The sequence below is a fragment of the Salvelinus alpinus genome, chromosome 19, assembly GCF_045679555.1.
Source record: "Salvelinus alpinus chromosome 19, SLU_Salpinus.1, whole genome shotgun sequence".
NCBI lineage: Eukaryota > Metazoa > Chordata > Actinopteri > Salmoniformes > Salmonidae > Salvelinus > Salvelinus alpinus.
The window spans coordinates 50,495,102-50,523,060 of record NC_092104.1 but is presented as its reverse complement, the minus strand read 5'-3'; the positions used below and the strand labels follow the sequence as shown (position 1 = coordinate 50,523,060).

At 42.7% G+C, this 27,959-nt stretch overlaps 1 protein-coding gene and 1 long non-coding RNA gene across 2 annotated transcripts; both read left to right on the top strand.

Annotated features, from left to right (window-relative positions):
• The first annotated feature begins 477 nt into the window (after positions 1 to 477).
• Positions 478 to 26,199, top strand: LOC139545786 (SWI/SNF-related matrix-associated actin-dependent regulator of chromatin subfamily A containing DEAD/H box 1A-like). Its single transcript, XM_071353955.1, has 23 exons — positions 478 to 1,034; positions 2,047 to 2,173; positions 2,293 to 2,440; positions 2,555 to 2,618; positions 2,889 to 2,980; positions 3,177 to 3,272; positions 3,409 to 3,487; positions 3,622 to 4,181; positions 16,967 to 17,163; positions 17,697 to 17,787; positions 20,321 to 20,420; positions 20,670 to 20,729; positions 21,361 to 21,436; positions 22,076 to 22,211; positions 22,457 to 22,588; positions 22,745 to 22,840; positions 22,986 to 23,103; positions 23,451 to 23,566; positions 23,759 to 23,947; positions 24,283 to 24,401; positions 24,648 to 24,830; positions 25,137 to 25,246; positions 25,461 to 26,199. The coding sequence occupies exons 1-23, from the start codon at positions 923 to 925 to the stop codon at positions 25,520 to 25,522; spliced, it is 3,063 nt and encodes a 1,020-aa protein (XP_071210056.1). The 5' UTR covers positions 478 to 922; the 3' UTR covers positions 25,523 to 26,199.
• LOC139545787 (uncharacterized) lies at positions 4,190 to 12,461 on the top strand. Its single transcript, XR_011669137.1, has 3 exons — positions 4,190 to 11,206; positions 11,661 to 11,731; positions 11,935 to 12,461. It is a non-coding gene; the product is annotated as an uncharacterized lncRNA (long non-coding RNA).
• Positions 26,200 to 27,959: the final 1,760 nt, after the last annotated feature.

The following is a 27,959-nucleotide window of genomic DNA, read 5'->3' as shown; positions in this document are numbered from 1 at the left end:
TTCTTTGTATTGAGTTATAATTTTGGGAAAGAAATATGCTCTTAGGTCTGAGTATTTGTCACAGTGTAGTAGGAAACGCACCTCTGTCTCTACCTCTCCCCTGGAGCAGAGTGAGCACAGCCTGTCCTCTCTGGGCAGCCAGGTTTGTCTGTGACGACCGGTCTCTATAGCCAGACTGTGCTCACTGAGTCTGTACCTAGTCAATATTTTCCTCAGTTTTCTATCAGTCACAGTGGTCAGATAGTCTGCCACCATGTACTGTCTGTTTAGAGCCAAATAGCATTGAAGTACACTTTGATTTTTTTGTGGTGTCTTTCCAATAGGTTATATATTTTTATTTTTGTTTTGTGATGATTTGGTTGGGCCAGATTTTCTGAGGGCTACCATATTTTACTACCATATTTGTTAGTGAGTGGAAACACCAAGCGGATGCTTCACATTGAAACATCCAGTGAAATATCTGTCTCATTGTTCTATCTGTGGTAACATGTTGCCGGAAGTGTAACGCCGGTCTCGGCTTTAGTGTCTTTTATTCTTACTATTGGTCCAGTCCTGAGTTATCTTGTCCAATAGATAGCGTTTTTATAGTCTTTCGCAGCAGTGTGAGTTCGCGGGAAAATAAGATAGCTAGGTTTTGTAGCTATAGTTTTAACTTGTATATCTAAATTAATGAACCTATTTTGAAATGTATTATTGGTGAGTTTATCGTTAGATATTTTGAGTACTGACATTTAAACTGTTGAGATCGGCTTTCAAACGAGTAACACGTGACTGGCTTGTTAGTTAACGGTATTCATACAATTCATGGTAATCGTAGCTAGCCAGCTTTCGATAGCCAGAATAAGGAATATTTTGTACCGAGACAAAGAGCTCACCTCTCTTGCGTGCTAGCTGTGTAGCGTTTAATACTTGCCATTTGAAAATGAGTTTATTTAATTTAGAGCGGTTTCGTTTTGACAAGAATAAACCGACATCAAACCAGGACAAATACAGCGGTTCCGTAAGTCCAGAGTCGGAAAAGGAGAATAAACCAGGTATGATTTGCTTGATGACTGTAGCCACTAGCCAGCCATTATTAATGTAACGTTAGCTAACTCCCACCCCTGTAACAAAGGTTTTTATAACGCATAGTTATATCTGTGGGGATAATCTTTGCTGATACTGACTGTTGACATCTAGCTAGCTAACGTTAGGTAACTAACGTTGGCTGTTTGACAGGTGACAGCCATTGACTTGCTTGGTAGCCTTAATAGCCAACAACACTAGTTAGCAAGCCAGCTAGCTAGCGTTATCAGTGGCTTTCTCAGTGGCGTCAGTTAACATTAACGTTAGCTAGATAGATGGCTACCGTTAGCTAATTAAACGATGTTTTTGGTTGGGAACGGGTAGCTAACAACAACAGCATACCTAGGCTATGGGCCTCGTTTTAAACCTATCAGTCCCGAGACCCCAGCAAAAATCGGCTTTTCATTTATCTTACTTCCATGTATCTGCATATCCAGCCTTAGATGTATCCTCACAATGAAGTGTTTTACCATTTTATTTTCAGGACAACGAAGGCTACCATTAGAACACCATTAGAACACAATATTGACAATAAATGTCAATAAAAAAGGTCTGCCAAAGCAAAAACCGAAAGAATTTATATGAATGCAGACATTTTTGCTCACTGGGAAATGAATATCCAACTAGTCAGTGACAACTGTTTGGAGTTTGTGACCTCAACTATGTGAGCTTTTTACAGATATTATAGACCTGACATTTTCTATGATAAAGACATGTATGTTTTTAAATTCCCGACCCCGGGCCCCTTCAGTATCCGCCCTTGTCTCACAGACACTGCACTAGCTCAGCCCCCAATAATCACACAGACTAATGGTTGGTATCTACAGATGCTGAAGAAAAACAAATCCAATGGTACGGCCCAGAAGTCTGTAGCTCAAACACACAGTGCTTTTAAAAGAGGTTAGAATTCCAAAACGCACTCACTGGGGTAATAAAATTATTGCTAAACTGTCTTTGCCCATATTTCTGTGGCACATACAGCCCAAGTAACAACACCTGTATCCAACCTTGGAAAACCTGGGCGAGGAGTAGTATTTGAAGATGTCATCAGTGACTCTGACGATTTGGCAAGTGACTCGAGAAGTGATACATTAACAAAAAGGGTGACGTAAGTAGAGCTGAAATATCTAGACTTATATATTCCCCTTGACTTCCTTCAAGGTATAGCGAATTCCATAAAGTGTAGCCTAATATGCCAGTCTAATCTTGTAGTTCTTTCTATTTCAGTGAACCTGTGAAGGAATCACTGAAACGAGACGTAAGAGAGATGACTGAGACATCTGATAAGGAAGACAAAATGGACAAGGAGCTGGAAGAGAGACTGGCCAAACTGCAGGAAATCTTCCCTCAAAGAGACGGGAAGGAGCTGCTGGAGGTAATGTCATAGTCACTTTTATGTCACAAGCTATAGTATAGTCTCTCAAAGATGGCTGCTGCTCAGTTTCTGTGGATACACATAGCTATATGTTAAACTTTGCTTTGTTTTCAGGTGATTAAAAGCACAAGCACTTTGGATGGTGCTGTAGCCTCATGCCTGATGTTTGGTGACAAAGGTATCTTTAATTTACTAACATCATAGACCGCAGGTTGCAGCCTGTCCCTACCGCACCCCCAAACACAGCTTGACCAGTGTTTTCCATGGTTATGCCATGTTTTCTTCCGCTCATGACAACATAGCCTAGACCTCATTGTAATGATGGTTATCGGGCTTTGTCTGCCATTGGTAAAACATGAAGAAGGGGGAAAAAATGGACCAAACCAGAAGTTGGCTTGGGCATCTGGCATGTGTATCTCCTCACACATTGACACAATTGTTTGTCCAGACTCAACGCGAAAGAGGAAACAGGATGGCTCCAGCAGTTCCCAAGACAGCGACGTGGTTCAGCAGCCCAGTAAGAAGAGGAGATCGTCTCTGGTAAGACTGGGACTAGCAACCAAACAGGCCGAAATGGGGATGGACTAACCTCGAACTTGACCATTTTAAGAAAGGCTTGTTTTTTTGTATCAAAAACATTTTGCTACGATGTGCACTAGTAAAAACACCCCAGGTAGGCATTGTGTTGTTGCATCTTCTTGGCAATATTAACCTTCACCGCGGTCTGATCCTCCAGACTGAAGACTCTGGGGAGGGAGCAGAGCCCAGCTGGGAGAGACGGGAGGCCATGGTCAGGAAGCTGCAGAGGAAGTTCCCCGACCAGGATAAGGAGGTGAGGGGGACTGTTTTCAGACGTTGACACGGCAACCACATACACCTCGGTAGAGGACATGATCATGACACTCCAGGTGAGAGAATCCATATCTTAATGAAGAGTGTTTTATTCTACCCCGTCTGTCACTCTATAGGAACTGAGGTCCGTGCTCCAGGAACATGAGTGGAACGTGGACGACGCCCTGGAGGTGCTGCGCATGTTCTCGGACCCAGGTGAGATGACACTGTCCTCGCCCAGTTGAAACATCACTGATAATGTGCTGCTACAACCACTATATACTATATTTATTTGTACTGTACTCGTTATATTCATCAATTTGCCATTTTTACTGATTCTTCTGCTGAAGATGAAGACTCTGGTGCACCTGAAGTATCCAGCTCCCCTGATGTCAAGCAAAAGGAACTGAATGCCAAGAGTAATGCCAAACCAAGCAAAGCAAAGAGTGATGCCAAGCCGAGCAGAGACCGTTGGGAGTCTAAGGATAGCAAGGAGGAGGCCAGGCGAAGCAATGCTTCCGCTCTGAAATGGATGTTCAAGAAACCTGCACCTGAATCTAGGCCTAACTCCTCGTCCTCCACTTCGACTTCTACCAGCCAGAAGCTCTCCAACGGGACCAGCGTGGCTAAGAAGGAGGCGTCGGAGAGGAAGAGGATGGCTCGCGCCTCCTACGAAAGGGCCAGCAGCTCGGAGGATGAGGACACGGAAGGGGCCAGCAGTGAGTTTGAGGGCGAGGACGACGAGCTAGATTTTGTGGCGGAGGACGAGGGCACATCCACGCTCAAAAGCCAGATCCTGAGCTTCTTCCAGGAGGCCTCGCTGGATGAGCTGTCTCTCATCGCCGGCTGCTCGTTGAAGAAGGCCCAGAAGATAGTGGAGCTACGGCCCTTTGCTGTTTGGCAGGACCTGGTGAGTAAGAGAAACTTACCCATACAAAGAATGTATGCATGCATGACTAAGTCACTTTGTATAAAAGCGTCTGCTAAATGGCATACGTCATATATTATGTAAGAGAGCAATCTCAGGTGTGTCACTGCCAGCTGCGTGGCACAGTGGGTCTGCTCCTCCACAAGGTAAACCCAGCAGGTTAGAACAAGATGAGGTTCTTTTTAACATGGAAACTGCAGGGAGGAATGAAGGCACAACAGGTGCTAGTTGATTTTGAAGAGTGTCGGTGCCTTGAAGGGTACGTTCAGGGAGTGTGTGTGTGTGTGTTACTTTCACTGCTGCTGGGATGCGTTACATCCTCAGTTTTTTAAAGGGAATATATGAGAATTTCAATTATAGAGATGCTAAAGATAGTCTATCAAATTTAAAGTGTTGAATGACCACACAAATCCACCTCGCCCCCCCCCCTCTCTCTGAGACGTTTTTTCCTCTCCATTAACATTAACACTGAAAATAACTGTAGTCTATATCTTCTCAATCTAAATGTGTTAATAAAATATCACAGCTTGGTATCTTTCTGGTCACGCTCCCCTATAATAGCGTGGTAGAAATGTTACCTACTGGAATAAAGCGCTAGTTAGATTTTTGGTCCAAAACACCCCAGCAGCCATCTGGAGCCGCATGGCCTGTCGTGAGCAGAACTCTTTGGTTGCGTCCCAAATGGCACCCTTTTCCCTATATAGTGCACTACTTTTGACCAGGACCCATATGGTTCAAGTGAAAAATCTTGCACTATATTTTTTTATTTAACCTTTATTTAACTAGACAAGTCAGTTAAGAACAAATTCTTATTTACAATGACGGCCTACACCGGCCAAACCCGGACAACGCTGAGCCAATTGTGCGTCACCCTATGGGACTCCCAATCACGGCCGGATGTGACGCAGCCTGGATTTGAACCAGGGACTGCGGTGACGCCTGTTGCACTGAGATGCAGTGCCTTAGACCGCTGTGCCACTCAGAGCCTATATAGGGAATAGTATGCCATTTTCCCCCGCTTATCCATTGCAAGAGTGTCATTACAGAGTAAACGACACTCTCATTCCTTCAAGTGCTGAATACAGCCGACATCTTACTAATGTGTATTGATTTCATGTTGAAGAAGTTTATTTATCCTATGCCAGTGGTTCCCAAACTTTTTATAGACCTGTATCCCTTCAAACATTCAACCTCCAGCTGCGTACCCCCTCTAGCACCAGGGTCAGCGCACTCTCAAATGTTGTTTTTTGCCATCATTGTAAGCCTGCCACACACACACTATACGATACATTTATTAAACATAAGAATGAGTGAGTTTTTGTCACAACCCGGCTCGTGGGAAATGACAAAGAGCTCTTCTAGGACCAGGGCACACATAATCAATAATTTTGCTCTTTATTTAGCCATCTTACATATAAAAACTTATTTCTTCATCAAAAATGGTGAATAACTCACCACAGGTTAATGAGAAGGGTGTGCTTGAAAGGATGCACAAAACTCTGCAATGTTGGGTTGTATTGGAGAGAGTCTCAGTCTTAAATGATTTTACACACAGTCTGCCTGTATTTAGTTTTCATGCTAGTGAGGGCCGAGAATCCACTCTCACATGGGTATGTGGTTGCAAAGTGCATCAGTGTCTTAACAGTGCGATTTTCCAAGGCAGGATACTCTGAGCGCAGCCATATTCAGATCTGACAGTGGCTTCTGATTTTAATTCAATTTTCACAGAACCGCTTGTTGCAATTTTGATGAGGCTCTCCTGTTCAGATATCGGTAAGTGGACTGGAGACAGTGCATGAAAGGGATAACGAATCCAGTTGTTTGTGTTGTCCATTTCGGGGAAAGTACCTGCGTAATTGCGCACCCAGCTCACTCGTGTGCTTCGCTATAGCACATTTGACATTGTCCGTAAGCATACAATGATGGAAAGACCTGTGTGTTGTCCTTGTTAATGCAGACAGAGAAGAGCTCCAACTTCTTAATCATAGCCTAAATTTTGTCCCGCACATTGAATATAGTTGCGGAGAGTCCCTGTAATCCTAGATTCAGATCATTCAGGTGAGGAAAAAACATCACCCAGATAGGCCAGTCGTGTGAGAAACTCGTCATCATGCAAGTGGTCAGACAAGTGAAAAATTATGGTCAGTAAAGAACTTTAAGCTCGTCTCTCAAAAAAAACGTGGCAATACTTTGCCCCTTGATAACCAGCGCACTTCTGTGCATTATAAAAGCGTTACATAGTCGCTGCCCATATCATTGCATAATGCAGAAAATACACGAGAGTTCAGGGGCCTTGCTTTTACAAAGTTAACCATTTTTACTGTAGTGTCCAAAATGTCTTTCAAGCTGTCAGACATTCCCTTGGCAGCAAGAACCTCTTGGTGGAGGCTGCAGTGTACCCAAGTGGCTTCGGGATCAACTGCTTGCACGCGTGTTACCACTCCGCTATGTCTCCCTGTCATGGCTTTTGCTCCATCAGTACAGATACCAGCACATCTTGACCACCAAAGTCCATTTGGTGTCACAAAGCTGTCCAGTACTTTAAAAATATCCTCTCATGTTGTCCTGGTTTCCAGTGGTTTGCAGAAGAGGATGTCTTCCTTAATTGACCCCTCATAAACGTAACGGACATATACCAGGAGCTGTGCCAGGCCCGCCTCATCTGACTCATCCAGCTGTAACACATAGAATTCACTGGCTTGTATGCGAAGCAGTAATTGTTTCAAAACATCTCCTGCCATGTCATTGATGCGTCGTGAAACAGTGTTGTTTGATTAAGTCATTGTCTGTATATATATATTTTTTTTGCCTTTTCCCCCAGCATTGTCCCATATCTGCGGCTGCAGGAATAATTAAGTCCTTCACAATAGTATGGTGCTTGCCTGTCCTAGCCAATCGGTAGCTCACCATATAAGACTCTTCTAGCCCCTTCTTATTAATGGTATCTGTTGCTTTTATACGTCTTATTACTCGAAAGTCGTCTTAATTCTCGCAAAAAAACCTCCTGTGGCTTATTTTTCAAATTGCCGTGTTTTGTTTCTGACCAAAGACTCATCGAGTTGTGAGAGTACTTTTGCCCATATAACACACTGGCTGAGGAAAGGCACTACTCCCAATATAAGTGAATGCCTAATCAATGTAGTTCTCATCATATTTGAGCCTTTCTGATGGCCCAACGTCCCTGTCTGTTCGGTGCTTTCCCGGGTAAGGAGGCAGTAGCTCGTCGGCTGCAACAGATTCACAACTGTCAGTGTCCATGCTAGCTGGGCTAACAACAAATGTAGAATTTCTGATGCTAGATTTCGATGTGGAAGCCGAACAACTTGTGTCGTCGACAGGTGCAGGTGTAGTACTGCTGGTTGGAGCAGTACATTTACATTTACATTTAAGTCATTTAGCAGACGCTCTTATCCAGAGCGACTTACAAATTGGTGCATTCACCTTATGATATCCAGTGGAACAACCACTTTACAATAGTGCATCTAACTCTTTTAAGGGGGGGGGGTTAGAAGGATTACTTTATCCTATCCTAGGTATTCCTTAAAGAGGTGGGGTTTCAGGTGTCTCCGGAAGGTGGTGATTGACTCCGCTGACCTGGCGTCGTGAGGGAGTTTGTTCCACCATTACTACCAGTAGAGTACTACCAGTAGAGCTGGTATGTGTTTCTCTGGACACTGGCCTTGCTTTTTTAAAACCATTTATACATTTTCAAGAAAACGGAATGAGCTGCGGCTATGTTTGGCTACATGCGGACCGTTAGTGGAATTCCCGCGAGAGATTAATGGTTAATGTGATTGGATGTTAATTATTTGACTAGGCTTCCTGTATTTGACATTGTGTTATTTTGCTCAGTACTAGATGATTTTATTTTTGGCAGTGAAACGAGGCTACTCAGAATTGGGGGAAAAAACATCACCCAAATGTATAGCGCCCGTTGGAAAATCTAAATGGAGTGTTTGAAAATGTGAATCACATTTTTATTTGGCGTACCCTCGACGGCATTGCGCGTACCCCAGTTTGGGAATAGTCGCCCTATGCCATGTAGTGTTTCTTTCATGGGGGGTACAAATCTGTCAAACGTGAGATGTTTAGACATATTGGGACCATATCAGGACACCTTCGAGAAGTGATCCTTATTCCACTTGTTTAATAACAAAACATGCTCAACTCCATTACTGTGTAATTACAATTCCATTATCCAAGTAGGCTAAATTACCATGGAGCAACATGCTAATACAATGCTTCAACTAGAATAATATGTTTACTACACAGGTATACAAACGTAACTAAAAGTGTGTTACTGCAAATGCATATTTTCCACAAACCTAAATGTCAACATTTTAAGTGTGGTAGTCTTAGGCCTACCCTCTATCCTCGTTTTCACATGAATTATGTCCATACCATAAACATCAGCAGCCTGGGTCCGTATTCAAAGATTTTTCTACCATTGAAATCCTTGAGTGGGATTATTTGAGAACATAGCCCCCTAGACAAATCATTACAAACAGTAGCCAGCCAGGTAGAACAGTTACACAATTTAGAAATAGAGATAAAATTAATCCCTTACCTTTGATGATCTTCATATGGTTGCACTCAGCAGACATTAATTTACTCAATAAATGTTCCTTTTGTTCGATAAAGTCTCTTTATACCCAAAACCTCCGTTTTGTTTGCGCGTTTTCTTCAGTAATCCACAGGCTCAAACGCAGTCAAAACAGGAAGACAAAAAAATCCAAATTGTATCCGTAAAGTTCATAGAAACATGTCAAACGATGTTTATATTCAAACCTCAGGTTGTTTTTAGCCTCAGTAATCGATAATATTTCAACCGGACAATAACGTCGTCAATTTAAAGGGTAAACAAGAAACGCACTTTCTCGGTCTGGCGCAGGAAAAAGCTCTGTGACACGGCAGGGTCCACTCATTCAGACTGCTCTTACTTCTTCATTTTTCAGAATACAAGCCTGAAACAATTTCTGAAGACTGTTGACATCTAGTGGAAGGCATAGAAACTGCAATTTGAGTCCTAAGTCAATGGATACTGTATTGGCATTGAATATAAAACTACAAAACCAACAAAAGAAACTGCTTCTTGAATGGATTTTTCTCAGGTTTTCGCCTGCCAAATCAGTTCTGTTATACTCACAGACACTATTTTAACAGTTTTGCAAACTTTAGAGTGTTTTCTATCCAAATCTACCAGTTATATGGATATCATATATTCTGGGCCCGAGATGCAGGCAGTTTAATTTGGGCATGCATTTCAGCCAAAATTCCGAATGCCTAGAGAAGTTAATGAAATGTGTTTTTGTTTATTAGGCTACTGTGCAGTCTACAATACATACTGTAGTAAACATGGGAAAGTGCCTAATTCCTTACATAAGGGAGAGCAGGCCATGTCTGTATTACAGAATGCGGGGCACGCTGGAGACCGGTGTTATATCATAGTTGTGATGTCTTCACTATTATTCTACAATGTAGAAAATAGTAAAAAATAAAGAAAGATCCTGGAATGAGTAGGTGTGTCCAAACTTTTGACTGGTACTTCCTTAATTAATTTGATTAATGGTGTTTCTATTCCATGAAAAACCCTCTGAGTTTCCGTTAGGATGGAACAGAAAATATGGCGCTGTACAACGTGACGCTCGTAAATCCAGAGCATTGTCAGTTTGTAAATTCAGACCGTTTTGCTCCCGCAGCGCGCACTGGAATAATCAAGTCAATAAATGTTGGGTAGTTAGCCTATAGTTAATATACTGGCAAGTTAGTAGTTATACATCAAACGTTAGGTAGCTAGCTAACATACCGGTACATACTGCTGTAATGATATGCTATGTAGTTCTTAAGGACAGAATAGCTAACAAACTGTTAGCCAACATAACGTGTAAGGTAACTTATTTGAAAAGTCATTACTTTATTACACTGAGTAGCAAGATACCCCTTGGTCATTAGGGCAAATCTGGTCTGTGATGGGGGGCGGGTTCACACCTAGTTTGGCTATTAGACTATTCTTTAGTAAAGGTTGAATAGTCTATTGTTCAGCTATTAGCCCCCCCTCCCCAACTTGCAACAAATTGTTGTTGTTCCCATCTCGTTCCTTTCCCTCTCCCACACATCATCATTCTGCGCCTGAGTGGCTCGCTTGTGGGTGTGCTGGCAGGATATGGCAGCAGCATCGGTTGTGCGTCAAGAATTCTGCATGCAGTAGCACGTTTGTATGAAGGTGTGGTTATTCACAGGCAAATTGTTATATGCTATGGAGGTACATTTGTGCCTTTTTTGTTGAGGGCAAAACTTTTTAAAAACATTTTCAATCAAAAATAATTGTTCCGAAAGCAACTTTTTCCCGACACAAAGGAAGTCATAGCGGACACCTACGAAGAAGGACTGTGTGATGATAGCATCTCAGGTAAGCGGCACTGGGCGTTCTTCCGTCCAACTTTTAAATAGCTAGTAGTTAGCTCCTACGATTCAGTGTCAGTTCATACCGTAGAATGATAAATCATGCAATTATTATTCTCAAGCTAACCAAAAGCGATTAGCGTTCTCGCCATTTTCAGTTGAATTAATCTAACTTTCTTTCATGGCAACTCATAAGCAGGCCATGTCATATTTGTTTCATAGTCGATATATAATCATATTTCATGACAGTGTAACGGTTAGCTTTTTTTTTAACAGAAGGCTGAAAGAACACAATGTCTGTCACAAAGAGTTAGGGAGTCTTTGCAGCATGTAGATGGTGCAGGTATCATTGCATATTCGCATCACCTAATGAACAACCACAATACCAGTCTGGGGTTAAGCTTTCTGTGCTGTATTGACGTATCCTGAAAATGACATCTGCTGCTTTAGGTTGAACGGTCATATCTACAAAAAATAAGCTATTTTCTTTACTTTCAGAGAGCGAGCTGATCAAGGGGTCGAAAATGTAGATATTGCCAGATGTTCACTGTCCGAGGAACAGGCCGCGGAAGCTTTATTGCTGGCAAAAGTGTCCATAACCAGAGGTAATTAAACAGTTCTGTGTTCTTTTTCTCTCTCCATCTCTGCCTGTCTTGTTGTACATGGAACCTGTCTCACATGCATTCATTAAAAACCCTTAAGATGTCAGCTGCTAATTTTCAGATTTACACCACATGAACACAGCCATTTTCACGGGACTATCTGTTGCTATCTGTTGCTGCCAAGTCATGATTTCCCTGGGGGTTAGCCTTGCAATAACCAAGTAGTGAGACACATAGCCCTCTATATTTAAATGTTTCAGGTACACTCCGATAGGTGTCTGCGTCACATACAGTATCTTCTATTGACATTATCTTCTATTGTTTGTCCTCATGTCTGTTTTTCAGCATAAAGTACTCTGTAGCCACTTAGTGTGGACACCAGGTTAGATCACACACACACAATAACAGTCTCTCTCCTTCACTTCATCCCTCTCCCACTTCTCCCTAAATCCTCTAGGTTATATCAGCTGTGTTGGTGAACCCCTCCCGGATCTGAACTGGCTGACAGAGGGCACAGCATGATCATAGGTGAGAGGTCACAAGGTCGGGTCAACAGAAAGTATTATTAAAGAGATTCTTTACATTGAAATACAGACAGAGATGTAGTAGTCCCAGAGTTAAGGATCCAAGGTCAGTTTTGCATTTCACCACCTTATGATTACTGACCGTGTTAGAATAAAAAAAACAAGTCTTAATCATGCTCTCTCTATCCATCTGTCTCTCGTCTGCAGGTATGTTTTGATGTGAGAGAGGATGCCAGTCACGTCATCGTCACCTCACCCACTCTTAAGATAACCTTCGGGCCAACTGGGGGCCCAAGGCTGGTTAGGAGACACCGCAATTGTGATGAACTGAGAGAATATTAGGGTAGCACTGTAATTCATTAATCATATGCTGTCTGCCGCTGTTCTTACCTCTTTCCCTTTGTCTTCTACACCTCTCCCCACCTCGTCTTTCTTCCTCGTTTTATAATGGACGCCATATGTGCATTGAAGTACAGATTGAACTTGTATTTATAATATTACAATTATCATAATTATAATGCATGTATTATGTATTTATAACACTTGGATAATGAACTTCTCTCAAGCGTTTTATATTCTCCACTGGTTGAAATTAAGTATCTCATTAAGTATCTCAGATTAATGCAGATGAAGGGAGTTAGATATGCATAGTTGTTTTTCTGTATATATGAATGAATTACAATTCATTAATTATGAATGACAAATCAGCCTTCACTTAAATCATGTTTCTAGTCTATTGCATAGTTACAATGTGTAATTATTGATGTCCCAGGAGCAGGAGTGGTAAAACACTGTTTAAGTGTATAATTATAATACATACATGCAGACACAGCATCATTCAAAGAATGGAGTTTGATATGACTGAAAAATAATGTCTGAGATTCATACCTGAACCGCACCTTTATTTGCCAAGGAAGAGTACATGATCAGTGAATATATTCAATGTACAGGTTACAATGTGGGAATCTCATGCGTGGTAATAACTACAGTAACTTGTATATACAGTTGATGTCGGAAGTTTACATCCACCTTAGCCAAATACATTTAAACTCAGTTTTTCACAATTCCTGACATTTAATCCTAGTAAAAAATCCCTGTCTTAGGTCAGTTAGGATCACCACTTTATTTTAAGAATGGGAAATGTCAGAATAATTTATTTCAGCTTTTATTTATTTCATCACATTCCCCGTGGGTCAGAAGTTTACATACACTCAATTAGTATTTGGTAGCATTGCCTTTAAATTGTTTAACACAAGCTTCCCACAATAAGTTGGGTGAATTTTGGCCCATTCCTCCTGACAGAGCTGGTGTAACTGGATCAGGTTTGTAGGCCTCCTTGCTCGCAATCGCTTTTTCAGTTCTGTCCTTAAGCCATTTTGCCACAACTTTGGAAGTATGCTTGGGGTCATTGTCCATTTGGAAGACCCATTTGCGACCAAGCTTTAACTTCCTGACTGATGTCTTGAGATGTTGCTTCAATATATACATATAATTTTCCTCCCTCATGATGCCATCTATTTTGTGAAGTGCACCAGTCCCTCCTGCGGCAAAGCACCCCCACAACATGATGCTGCCACCCCCGTGCTTCACGGTTGGGATGGTGTTCTTCGGCTTGCAAGCCTCCGCCTTTTTCCTCCAAACATAATGATGGTCATTATGGCCAAACAGTTCTATTTTGTTTCATCAGACCAGAGGACATTTCTCCAAAAAGTACGATCTTTGTCCCCACATGCAGTTGCAAACCGTAGTCTGTTTTTTTATGGAGGTTTTGGAGCAGTGGCTTCTTCCTTGCTGAGCGGCCTTTCAGGTTATGTCGATATAGGACTCATTTTACTGTGGATATAGATACTTTTGTACCTGTTTCCTTCAGCATCTTCACAAGGTCCTTTGCTGATGTTCTGGGATTTATTTGCACTTTTAGCACCAAAGTACATTCATCTCTAGGAGACAGAATGCGTCTCCTTCCTGAGCGGTATGACGGCTGCATGGTCCCATGGTGTTTATACTTGCGTACTATTGTTTGTACAGATGAACGTGGTACCTTCAGGCGTTTGGAAATTGCTCCCAAGGATGAACCAGACTTGTGGAGGTCTACAATTTTCTGAGGTCTTGGCTGATTTCTTTTGATTTTCCCATGATGATGTCAAGCAAAGAGGCACTGAGTTTGAAGGTAGGCCTTGAAACACATCCACAGGTACACTTCCAATTGACTCAAATGATGTCAATTAGCCTATCAGAAGCTTCTAAAGCCATGACATTATTTTCTGGCACAGTCAACTTAGTGTATGTAAACTTCTGTCCCACTGGTATTGTGATACAGTGAATTATATGTGAAATAATCTGTCTGTAAACAATTGTTGGAAATATTACTTGTGTCATGCATAAAGTCTTAACCGACTTGCCAAAACTATAGTTTGTTAACAAGAAATTTGTGGAGTGGTTGAAAAACGAGTTTTAATGACTCCAACATAAGTGTATGTAAACTTTCGACTTCAACTGTTGGACTTGCATCCTTGGCACAGTAAAGTTATTATATTCTACTCTATCCATAGGCTTCATTAATGCCATTCAGACGTGAAATTGATGCAACAACTATGATAGCTGAGGTTCATAGATTGGTATGAATATTAGATCAGAACCTAATGTTTTAGGGTCCATACATAAATTGACTACATACTGTAGCTAGCTACACATCCGTAGGCATACAGTCATTTTTATCCTCCACTACACAATAAGCAAGTACATAGTTAGCTAGCTATGTTACTTCTGCTGCATTGCAAGGCTAGCTTACACAATTGTACATTCAATTTGCAGTAAATGCTTTAGCTAACTAGATTCTTTACATCCACTGTTTCACAAGACGACAGCCTGGTTTGCTGTTTTTTTTAGGAGTCCATATTAAACACACAAATTACAAATTCATGATCCTGTCATAATACTAGCTAGCTGACTAATGTTAGCTAGTCAAATAACTTGCTAAATAGCGATTTTCGTAAATTAACTTCATGACAAAAAAAAGATGCTAAAACTTTTGTCTACATTAACTAACATATTTCTCTCAATTGTACATATTTTGCTTGACGTTATAACTACTTACATTTGGTTCCACGGTAATATTTTTTCAGCCATCTTTGTTGAAGAACGCCACCAGGGACGGGTAGCTCGCGTCAAAATGTGTCATTGGAACCACTCGATATGATTGGTCATATAAAAACCTTGGGACCCAAATGCATAATGAGTGCTCTAACTCCCCCTTCTGGTGGTCTGGAGCAATGAAGCTGTGACGCTGGGTACCTCTAAGTCCCGTGGTGCGAGCTCGCAACTTTTAAATTATTATTACAAAATATTAGATTTTTTTTTTACTTTGAAGCCTCGTTTTTGCTTTCAGAACAATTATTTTTGATTGAAAATAAAGTTTTGCTCTCGACAAAAAGACAACCATGTGTTGCAAGTTGGGGAGGGGGCTAATAGTTGAACAATAGACTATTCAACCTTTACTAAAGAATAGTCTAATAGCCGAGCTAGGTGTGAAAAAACCCCGTCCTATCGCAGACCAGATTTGCCCTAACGCCCAAGGGGGAGTTAGAGCACTGATTATGCTACCAGTCAAAAGTTTGGACACACCTACTCATTCCAGGATTTTTCTTTATTTTTACTATTTTCTACATTATAGAATAATAGTGAAGACATCACAACTATGAAATAACACATATGGAGACAGGTAAGAACAAATTCTTATTTACAAGGACAGCCTACTCATTCCTCCCCGTCAGGGAATTGAACCCCGGTCTCCCACGTACCCTCCCCGTCTCTGGTAATGCCATTATAAAAGACTATCAAACGCTTCTCAAAAATGCCCTCTGGTGGTCAAACTAGCACTAACTTCCAGTAACAGAAAAAATGGCTGGCAATTAAATGACTTGCCACAGAACGTTGCAGCAGTTCGCAGGGTGTGCCGCAGTATGACGCAACTTTTAAAGGAGGAACCACTGTAGGCCTGATCACCGACAATGATGAGACAGCCTATAGGGAGGAGGTCAGAGACCTGGCAGTGTGGTGCCAGGACAACAACCTCTCGCTCAATGTGAGCAAGGCAAAGGAGCTGATCGTGGACTACAGGAAAAGGCAGGCCGAACAGGCCCCCGTAACATCGACGAGGTTGTAGTGGAGCGGGTCGAGAGTTTCAAGTTCCTTGGTGTCCACATCACCAACGAACTATCATGGTCCAAACACACCAAGACAGTCGTGAAGAGGGCACGACAACACCTTTTCCCCCTCAGGAGACTGAAAATATTTGGCATGGGTCCCCAGATCCTCAAAAAGTTCTACAGCTGCACAATCGAGAGCAAACTGACCGGTTGCATCACCGCCTGGTATGGCAACTGCTCGGCATCTAACCATAAGGCGCTACAGAGGGTAGTGCGTACGGCCCAGTACATCACTGGGGCCAAGCTTCCTGCCGTCCAGGACCTATATACTAGGCGGTGTCAGAGGAAAGCCCAAAAAATTGTTAGAGACTCCAGTCATAGACTATTTTCTCTGCTACAGCACAGCAAGCGGTACCGGAGCGCCAAGTCTAGGACCAAAAGGCTCCTTAACAGCTTCTACCCCCAAGCCATAAGACTGCTGAACAATTAATCAAATGACCACCGGACTATTTACACTATGTACCTACATGTACAAATGATCTTGACTAACCTGTACCCCCGCACACTGACTCGGTACTCCCTCTATATAGCCTCGTTATTGTTATTTTATTGTGTTTTTATTCTTTTTTTGTTGAATTTATTTGGTAAATATTTTCTTAACTCTTTCTTGAACTGCATTGTTGGTTAAGGGCTTGTAAGTAAGCATTTCACGGTTAGGTCTACACTTGTGTTTGGCGCATGTGACAAATAAAGTTTGATTTGATTGGTCAAAATATGCGTTTTCAATTGGACACCGTTTGGACACTTATGAAGTGAAAATCCACAAAGCCCTTTTTAACTTGGAAAGACTCCGCCACCACCAGGTTAGAGATGTGATGATTGTGGCGTGAATTCAGTTGGCCCACTGTACTATAGTCCTCAATCATGACATAGCCACTTATCTGTTATTCATGGTTTGGCTTTGTTGTAGAACAATACAATTGCCTGACTATCATGTCAGAAGAAAAAGATGATAGCGATTGACTGGTTGTCGACACCTCTTTGTGTGTCTCTGCCTCTCTTGTCTGTCTCGCTGTGTGTCCGTTTCTCAGGAGGAGGTGTTCCACAAAGAGAACGGCCTGTCTGCAGAGCTGCTGCTGGGCTGCAGGGTGGTGCTGAGGGAGAGAGCTGTGGTCCAGGGCCTCATGTCGAAGTGCCAGACCATCTCGGGCAAGATGGTAAAGGGAGTCACCCAGGTCATAGACAAGGGCATGGGCTCCATGACCCAGCCCTCAGTCCTCAACAGAAAGTAAGTGAGCTCAACTTCCACTGCTGTCCTGATTCATAGACGATTACATCTAATCTACTATAGGGCGTGTCCCAAATGGCATCCTCTTCCCTATATCGTGCACTACTTTTGACCAGAGCCCTATGGGTCCTGGTCAAAAGTAGTGCACTAAATAGACTAGGATATGGTTCCATTTGGGACATATACTTTTATATTCAGACTGGGAGAACAACTCCTCATTGTTGTAACTAATAGATAAATCCAAATGCTAAGTAAATGCCATGGTAATCCAGTTATCCATTTACCATGGCATAATGGATGTATTCTGAAAACGGTTAACCCCCCACGTCTGATATGATTTGTCTAAAAGGAATAAAATAATAAACCTTTTGTTAACCCCATTAAACAACTATCACAGTTAAGTAGGTTGTTATGCCACACTTCTCAGATACTTTTTTTTGCCTCTAAATGTCTTGTTTGGTTTGTCGTTGAAGGTCTTGTATTCTGATTGGTTTGTCTGTAAATGTCTTGCATTGTGATTGGTTGCCATGCAGGTTGAAGTTGAAACCCTACCAGCTGATTGGGCTGAAGTGGCTTCTCCTGCTGCACCAACACAAGCTGAATGGAATCCTGGCTGACGAGATGGTGAGATGGTTTACCCCTTAAGCCGCCTTCACACTGCAGGCCTTAATGCTCAAATATAGATATTTTTTTCAAATCCTTTTTACGTCTACTGACAGCAAGTTACAAGTGATTGAATTTGTGTGTTCAGACAGCAGTGATTTGCTGACAAGGCTACACTAGTTGTCCATAGTAACGACGGGTGTGTGTGCAGTGGTGTAGGCTGATTGTTGGTGTTCGTGCTTCCTGTCACTCAGAAGTTAGTGAACACTGCTTTTTTGGGGGGGGGTCAGCTTAATATTGCGAAAAGAATGTTGCTTCCATCAATGTAATTGTCTGCATCATTTCCAATCCCCCATATATTTTTGGGGATAAATATATATATCCATACACGCATGCATACATATACATACACATACCTATATACACATACATACTTATTTTATTTTATTTTTTTAATATATACCTTTATTATTATTTCCCCGCAAACCCTACCACCGATCCCCCAATTGGAGTAAACTAATAAACACTTTGGCATTTACCTTCAATTTATACATCTTATACACATTTTACAAACACAGTCTACTTTACAATAGTTCTCTCTTGTTTGTTCTTAGTCCTTGAACACTGCTTTTTGCAAATGTGACAACAATGCCTGCCGTGGATGTTTCCCAGTTGCTTTGAATGTTCGAAAACATAGTGTGTAAAGCACACACTTTTTAAAGGCTCAAAGGATAAGACGATCCAACTTTCAAAACAAGTCCTTTTTGGCTAGCCACAGCAGTCAACGAGACAGCTAGGTAGCTGTTTAGCTTTCTAGCACATGCAGCAAAAAATAAAATTGTAACAATTAACAAGCTAGATATATTTTGTAATTTTTAATTTCACCTTTATTTAACTAGACAAGTCAGTTGTGAACAAATTCTTATTTTACAATGAAGGCCTATCCCGTCATTGTAAATTGGGAGTCCCTGATGCAGTACCTTAGACCGCTGCGCCACTCGGGAGCACCACAGCACATGTTCTTGTCAAACTGTCAACAGAGTAGCTGGCGAGTAACACGATATGCCAAATAACAGTCTTAAAACCACTTGAGGGCAAATAAATCAGATTTGACCGTTCAGACACCAGTCACATGGTTATGAAGGTGGTTTGAAATGTAGCTTGAAATATCCGATTCCATGTGCTTTTTGGTTCAGACTGCAGGAAAAGAACAGATTTGAATTAGATATGCAAATCAATAGGATTTGAGTCACTTCCAATTGCCAATGTGAACACTGCTTTAGAGAATACATGATATGTGTCCCAAATGGCACCCTATTCCGTATACACTGAGTGTACAAAACATTAGGAACACCTGTTCTTTCCATGACACAGACTGACCAGGTGAATTTAGGTGCAAGCTATGATCCCTTATTGATGTCATTTGTTAAATCCACTTCAGTCAGTGTAGATGAAGGGGAGGAGACAGGTTAAAGAAGGATTTTTAAGTCTTGAGACAATTGAGACCTGCATTGTGTATTTGTGCCATTCAGAGGGTGAATGGGCAAGATTAATATTGAATTGCCTTTGAACAGGGTGTGGTAGTAGGTGCCAGGCGCACCGGTTTGTATCAAGAACTGCAATGCTGCTGGGTTTTTCACGCTCAACAGTTTCCCGTGTGTTTCAAGAATTGTCCACCACCCAAAGGACATCCAGCCAACTTGACACAACTGTGGGAAGCATTGGAGTCAACATGGGCCAGCATCCCTGTGGAAAGCTTTCGACACATTGTATAGTCCGTGCCCTGACGAATTGAGGCGGTTCTGAGGACAAAATTGGGTGCAAGTCAATATTAGGAAGGTGTTCCTAATATTTTGTACACTCAGTATATAGTGCACTACTTTTGACCAGAGCCCTTAGCGAATAGGGTGCCATTTGGGTCTTGACCATATATAGTATATGATTTTTATTTATTCTGTGAATTTCCCCCTCCCTGTGTTCTAGAACTGTTACTAACAGAAAACATAACATACTGTGGCAAGATGGTGTAGAAAGGCCTCAACAGGGGTGTATTCACTAGAACGCAAACGGTCTGAAACAGGGAGGGACTAACCTGAACTTGTCCAATCAGAAACTATTGTTTTTGTTGCAAGACATTTTCCGTTGCAAAACGGTTTGCTACAGTCTACACTTATGAATACATAACCGATTTAGATAAGTGAGCGTTTGAGTAATATTGTGTGTGGGTGTAGCACCTGCAGGTGAATACACACAGACAGAGAGAACTAAAGGAATGGGTGAGAAATATTTATTTTAACATTGAAAAGGGAAAGGGGGGTGCCTTGTTTGGTTTAAATCAGAGTTTGGAACTTTTTCGGTTCTGTTTCCTGAAACAGTTGCAACCCCTAGTTAAATACTGTTAGATTGCCAGTGTGGGATTGAAGTCCTTATATAAAACCTGGGGCTTCGTGATGCTGTTTTAGACTGATACTTTGAAGTGCAGATGTTGATCTCTATCACTCTTTCTCTCGCTCGCGATCTCTCTTAAATCATCTGTCTTTCTTCTACCCGTCAGGGTTTGGGAAAGACCATCCAAGCCATAGCCTTCCTGGGCAGACTGCACCAGGACGGCATCGACGGCCCCCACCTCATCACAGTGCCCTCCTCCACCCTTGGTAAGGGCTCTACTCACGTCATGCCAGTCACTTTATAACCACGTTAAGCCTGTTTATAACCACTAACAGAACACATGACCTAAGCAAATGATCAGTGTATTATTGGCATGTATCTGTTTTGTGAAAGACTTGAGACCATTTCACTTAAAACGACCGTTGCCCTTTATAATATCTGTCATGTTTGGCATAATGTTTTGTTTCGGCTGAGTAAATTGGACTGGAATTAATTGGCCTGTATTTTCTCTACAGATAACTGGGTTCGTGAGCTAAAGCTGTGGTGCCCTAGTCTCAAGGTGTTAGTCTACTACGGTGAGTCGTTTTTTCCCTTATCATCCATTCAGATCCAGGATAATGTGGTAGATTGTTAGCTGTAAGTCTAAGCCGGGTTGTATTCCCTAGGAACCAAGTGGAAGACGATGGGCCGAAGCGGGGAGGGACTAACCTGAACTTGTCCAAACAGAATCACTCTTTTCATGATGAATAGTAGGGCTGGGAATTGCCAGGGACCTCACAATATGATATTATCACGACACTTAGGTGCTGAAACGATATGTATTGCGATTCTCACGATTCTATGTCTATTGCGAATTCGATGCGGTGATTTTATTTTTGCCATTCGATGTTCCAAACATATTGCTCACCATATGTCTGCAGCAGAGGGACAAGAGAGCCATGATAAAAATGAGTTTTTTGGTCAGTCATGGAAATCAAATGGCTGGAAAACAAATTGACTCCCTATTTTAAAGAAGATGGAGATCAAGCTATGAAGGAGAAATACAGGCGTTTTGGTGCATGTACAACCAACTGGCGCAAAAATAATATTGTGATATTGTCAAGATGATACGATACAATATATCGTAAAAAATAATATCCCGATATGTAACTGTACAGATGTCTTGCCCCCCATCGCTAATGAATACACCCCCTGTTGTGTGTTCAGGCTCTGTGGAGGACCGGCGGTACCTGCGACATGACATCCTCAGCAATCAGGTGGACTTCAACGTCATCGTGTCCACGTGAGTACACATACACGTACGCACAATATTGTCGAATAGGTTTCAGTCTATTGGTGGAACCACGGTGAGCTCTAGTGGAAGGGAAGAGCATTGCGTCCTCTGTACTTGTCATTGTGACGAACGGCTCCTCCGGGTTGATGTTTCCACTAGGTGCAGATCTAGGATCAGCTTCCCCTCCCCCGATCCTAACCTTAACCATTGGGTGGGGAAATGCAGTTGCCCCAGATCAGCGTCTTGGGGCAACTTCACCCTAGAGCCTTGCAGCTGTGCAGGGGGTGTTTTAATGGGCTACGTACGTGTCTGTCTGAACCAGAAAAGCACTTTGTAATGCATTAATGATTGATATTAATGAGCATTACACGCTGTTTGAGGCAGCCGTATGGGAAATGAAGGCACTGCTGAGTCTCCCGGGCTACGTGTCCAAACCTGTGTGTTGACAACACAATGAGTCAATTAGATACATACCGGGAATTCACTGGAACTAAAAGGCCTTGCTTCTTAAATGTGCTGAAGCATTCCCTAGTGTGTGTGTGTGTGTGTGGTGTGTGTGTGTGGTGCGTGTGTTTGATGTAGGTCTACATACGGAATGAAAGTTCAACTACAAATGCTCATGTTTGGGTGTAATCTCTCTCTGCGCAGCTACAATCTGGCCATCGGCAACGACAGCGACCGCAGTCTCTTCCGCAAGCTCAGACTGAAGTACGCCGTGTTCGACGAGGGCCACATGCTGAAAAACATGAACTCCCTCCGTTACCGCCACCTCATGGCCATCAACGTTAGTTCCCGGCACAACACCTCACACTTCCCCATTGACAAGTAGTAGAAGCAGTTGTAGTGTGCAATAGAGTTGATGTCCCCGCGTCTCCTCTGTCTCTCTGTCTAGCCATCAGTGTCTGTCTGAATCTCTCGGGCATTCCTGACTCTGTCCACGTGTCACCCCGTGTCTCTGTCGGTCTACCTGTTTGTCCCTGCGTGTCTCCCTGATTCCCTGTCTGACTACCTGTCTCTGTGTGTCCCCAGGCTGAGCACCGGCTGCTCCTGACCGGCACCCCTCTGCAGAACAACCTGCTGGAGCTGATGTCGCTGCTCAACTTCATCATGCCCTCCATGTTCTCCAGCAGCACCACGCAGATAGCCAAGATGTTCTCCATGGTAAGGTCAAGGGTCAAGTTTAGCGTCGACATATTCTGATCTCCATCTCTGAGGCACTTTGCGAATACAGACCCCGGTACCGCTCCCCTCATGTTAAGTGGGACTCTCACAGTAGGATGTGTGTTTTGATGTTTGTGTTGTATTTGTGCGTGGTAGAAATCCCACGAGGAACAGAGTAGGTTTGAGAGGGACCGCATCGCCCAGGCTAAACTCATCATGAAACCTTTCATCCTCAGACGAGTTAAGAGCGAGGTAAGGACACTCCCAAAGTGACTTACACTGAGAAATACTGGATGGTTCACACTGTGATATTTAAAGATTTGTGTGTGTGGGCGTGCGCGTGTGTGTGCGCTCGTGTGCGTATGCACTCGTTTGTGTGTGTGTGTGTCTCTCTCAGGTTCTTAAGCACCTGCCAGCGAAGGAGGAGAAGCTGGAATTCTGCGCCATGAGCGAGAAGCAGCAGCTGCTTTACCAGAACATGGTGGGCAAGCTCAAGAAGTCTGCCATCGGAGAGAGTATGTACTGCACGGAACTGTAGTGTAGGTCCAGGGTGAAGTTTCTCCTAAATGCACATCTAGGATCAGATTTTACTCTCCCAATCCTAATCTTATCCATTAGTGGGGGAATGTGCTAAACTGACCCAAAATCAGGGTCTAGGGAAATCTTCACCATACTCAGTGTAGTGTTACAGCAGTGGCGTGACAGACGGGTGGTGCATAGCTGGCACAATAAGCGTGTTTGTGTGATCGGCATCTTACATCCTGTGCCCTAATTTCAACTGAACTGTTTTCTCTTTCACTCTTGCTCTCTCTCTCTCTCGCATGCTCAACCACTCGCTCACATCATCTCCATCTCTGTGTAGAGAGAGAGCTGTGCAACGTGATGATGCAGTTGAGGAAGATGGCCAACCACCCTCTGCTCCACCGGCAGTACTACACCACAGAGCGACTCGAGGCCATGAGTCACCTCATGCTCAAGGTTGCTGCTTTATTTGCCATTTTGTGTTTGTGTCCTAGTTTTTTTTCTTCTGTCGATTTATATAAATCAAGTAAGTTAATCTCCTAAGAAACGATGTTACCACCCTTATCTCTTCTGTCTTTCTGTCAACCCTCTCTGCCTTTCTTGTCTGTCTCTCAATATGTATATTTTTATTCATCCCCCTCCCCCTAGGAGCCGACCCATTTTGACGCGGACCCGGTGCTGATCCAGGAGGACATGGCGGTGATGTCGGACTTTGAGCTTCACCGGCTGTGCCAGCAGTACTCGTCACTGCACAAATACCAGCTGGACAAAGACCTACTGCTGGACTCTGGGAAGTTTCACCTGCTCCAGACGCTACTGGCCACACTTAAGACCAAGGTAAGGAGAGAGACTAGTTCTTTTATTACTCTGTTTTGAGTGTTTTTTCCTGACTCTTTCGTGGGTTTTGCCTCGTGCCTCCTCGGGCCTGTTCTGGAGGATGTAAATTGTAGTATGGCGTAGAATCGGGGTTACCTCTAGTCATTATGTTTCTATCTGCCATGTTGAGATCGTTTCAGGGGTGTGTTCATTAGTGCACACAGTAGCAAAACACTTTGGATTGAAAACAAGTGCATCTTATTTCAGGTTAGTCCCACTTGTTTTGTCCTGTTTTGGTTCCTTGTGAATACACCCGATATGTGATGTGGCTGTGCTGTGCTCTGCTCTCTCGGCAGGGAGACCGGGTGGTACTCTTCAGTCAGTTCACCATGATGCTGGACATTGTGGAGATTCTGCTGAAACACCTGGGCCACCGCTACGTCCGACTGGATGGCTCCACACCCATAGCAGACAGGTGAGCTCCAGTTGAATTCAACCTTCTTTCTAACATAATTGTGTGCAGTATTTTTCCCATAGGAAGTGTAACTGGGGACATAGTGCATATAACATTCAAATTAAAAAGCTGTTCCCTGGCAAACCTCTGAGATTGTTGGTGGTATTGTATCTCACTGCAACTAGTGAATCTCCTCCTTCTAGAGTGTCGAGAAAATGCACAAGAGCCACTGTAATCCCTAGACCCGCCTCTGTTTGTTTGGTGCAGGATCGTGCTGATTGACGACTACAACATGGACCCGGAGATCTTTGTGTTCCTGCTGTCGACGCGGGCGGGCGGCCTGGGCATCAACCTGACCTCGGCCAACGTGGTCATCATGCACGACATCGATTGTAACCCCTACAACGACAAGCAGGCAGAGGACCGCTGCCACAGATTGGGCCAGACTAGGTGAGACCGACAGGGAGGGGCCAGACCAGGTAAGACAGAGGACGGGGGCCAGACCAGGTGAGACCAGAGGGGTGGTATGGGCTGGGCTAGGCGACATTTGGGCGTTAGGGAGATCTGTAGCGAGAGATGTCTCGCTTACAGAGAAGTCTTTATTAGTAGTGACGAGTTGCCATGTGGTCAGGAAAACCCCTCTGGCCCTAGAGAAGGTACTGCGAGGACAAAATAGGGGGGTCTAGTGATGCTGAGGGAATGGACACTGCTCTGATGAATGACTGAAGGTCCGTGTCTGTCCATCTCCTTCTGCAGGACTGTCCAGGTGATCAAGCTGATCCATAAGGACACCATAGAGGGTGGCATGCTGCAGCTGGGCCAGAAGAAGCTGAAACTGGAGCAGGACATGACCGCTGCCGAGGAGGGTAAGGACCTGGGGGACACACAGTCGAGCTTTCCCACGTACACACAACACACAGACATTTCAACATCTTTAATTGTGAGAAAGAGGTGCTCGACCCAAAGCTCAGTGTCCATGGCCCCTCTCTTTTTCACGTAATGCATCAGTAACACACATTGAGAACAGGAGTCATCATGTTATCGTATGTTTGTTTGTTTTTTTGTTTTTTTCGTGCCCAGGTGATGAGGGCACCATGTCTGAGGATATGGCCGTCCTCCTCAAGGCATCGCTGGGCCTGTGAGGGTCCGGGAGCTCCCTCCCTGGAGTTTCATTGGGACTCAGCCTGGAGCATCCCACCCCTGACTGACCTGACTCACTGACTGACCGAACCCTGCCATAGGTGGGTCTTTCCCTGCTACTCACTCTGCCCTTGAGACCTGAGACGCAGCTGTGCACTTCCAACAGTCTGTACTGGAGACGATATGGATGTGTTGATTGGATTATTGGCCTTTGCTGTCAGTAGCAGAGATGGTGGGTGTCATTGAAGGTCAGTGGCGACTCTGCTCTGTGCAGCACCTGGGGTGTATTCACTAGGAACCAAACGGAAGCAAAAGTGCCAAAACGGGGAGGGACTAACCTCAACTTGTCCAATAAATTATCGTTTTCATTGCAAGCGGTTTTCTGTTGCAAATTGTTTTGCTATGGTTTGCACTAATGAATACACCCCTACTCTGCTCTGAAACAATGCCAGGGAACAGGCTAAACGTGTGTCAAAGCAACTCTGTCTGTGCTGCCTTATAGTGATACAATAAAGTCCTGCAGGGGACTACCAGGTGGTGACAGAGCTGCTCTGTTTATGTATCATTGTGATGTGACGTACTGTTGTCAGAGCTGTTACTCGTCCGTTTGTATTTTTGATGTCCTTGTTGCAACATCAACAGGGTTTGTCGAAACATGAAATAAAGATGTCAATATTTATTTTCTTTTGTTTTAATGGTTTATTTTAGAAGTACATTTGTCTCCATTTTGTTAGATCTGGACTCAGTGTCTGAGTCGAAAATTGGTCATAAGTGCCAAGAATAGACATTTTACTCCTACTCTTATGGGCAAAAATAAAAGCTATGCATGAAGCCTCTTTAGTCATAAGTCATACCCAGTAGGCAGATATTTAGGACACCTCATGAGCTGAGTTATTAACTCGTTAAGAGTTATGAGCAGGTGTCTTGATAATAGAAAAATGCAGCAAGTCAGGGGTCCATGCACCACATGCAATTACTTTGTAGTTGTTAAAATGTTTTGATATTTCTATATGATCAATCCATTAATGATCTAGACCTACATGCATCAGTATCTCTTGTCCCTTTGACAGTGATTTCACTTGATGCCTATTTCACACGATCTGCTTAAATACTTATAGACTAGGCTAATAAATATGTTTTTCTTTAATATTATTTAATTACCTACGTTATGTTACTTCCAAGTTATCCCTTTGTGGTGCAATATCACATTTGTAAAAAAGGGAAAAAAAGCCTAAATTGGGTATGCCTGTAAGTAGGACAATTGAATGCATCTAGGGCTTATGTTAACTTTGTGTTCGATAAAAAATGATAGACCTTTCAAACGTTCTATGTGACATTGTCCGCGGCCTACTGTTGCCAAAGCGATTTAGATTTGTTAGACGGGAGTGATGAGTGTGTTGATATAAAGCTAATATTGTACAAATTCTGCTTTTAACAACCATCAGATTTGATTTTTAAAAAGTTTTGCATGCCAACATAGTAGGCGATAATTAAGAGAAGGCAAAGTGATTATATAAAATTATAACAAACATTTTACCATTTTCACAATCACCACGGGTGTCTGAAGCGAGCTATAGAGTACACTGCTTGCAATGCCCCATTGCGATTGGATATTCCCCATCATTTGCAACAATGTCAATAAGCGTCATCACTATCTTTCCTTTGCTGTACAAACTCGGGATTACCAGGTAAGAAACGTCAACATAGAAATGCTACCAAAAAATTATTTACACAAACTCGTTTATAAATGACAGTCATCCATGATTCACCAAATTATATTTTGAAAGAGGAAGCATAATATTTTAAGCATATGTTATCTTTTCATTCCATCTCCACTGAATGATATAAACTGTAAGGATTTCTTTCCTAATAATAATCTAAAATTAAGAAATGTACTGAAAGACCTGTGTGAAAGCCAATTTACAGAGGAGGAACTTCTCTGATTCAGAGGGGTTGGGTTAAATGAGGAAGACCTGTTTCAGTTGAATGTATTCAGTTGTACAACTGACTAGGTATCCCCCTTTGTGAGGAAATTAAGTCCTTTCTGTCTGGAAAAACACCAGGGTTTAGAGGTACACTACTGTTCAAAAGGTTGGGGTCACTTAGAAATGTCCTTGTTTTTGAAAGAAAATCGAAATATTTTTTGTCCATTAAAATAACATCAAATTGATAAGAAATACAGTGTAGACATTGTTAATGTTGTACATTACTATTGTAGCTGGAAACAGCTATTTTTGAATGGAATATCTACATAGACGTACAGAGGCCCATTATCAGCAACCATCACTCCTGTGTTCCAATGGCACGTTGTGTTAGCTAATCCAAGTTTATCATTTTAAAAGGCTAATTGATCATTAGAAAACCCTTTTGCAATTATGTTAGCACAGCTGAAAACTGTTGTCCTGATTAAAGAAGCAATAAAACTGGCCTTTAGACTAG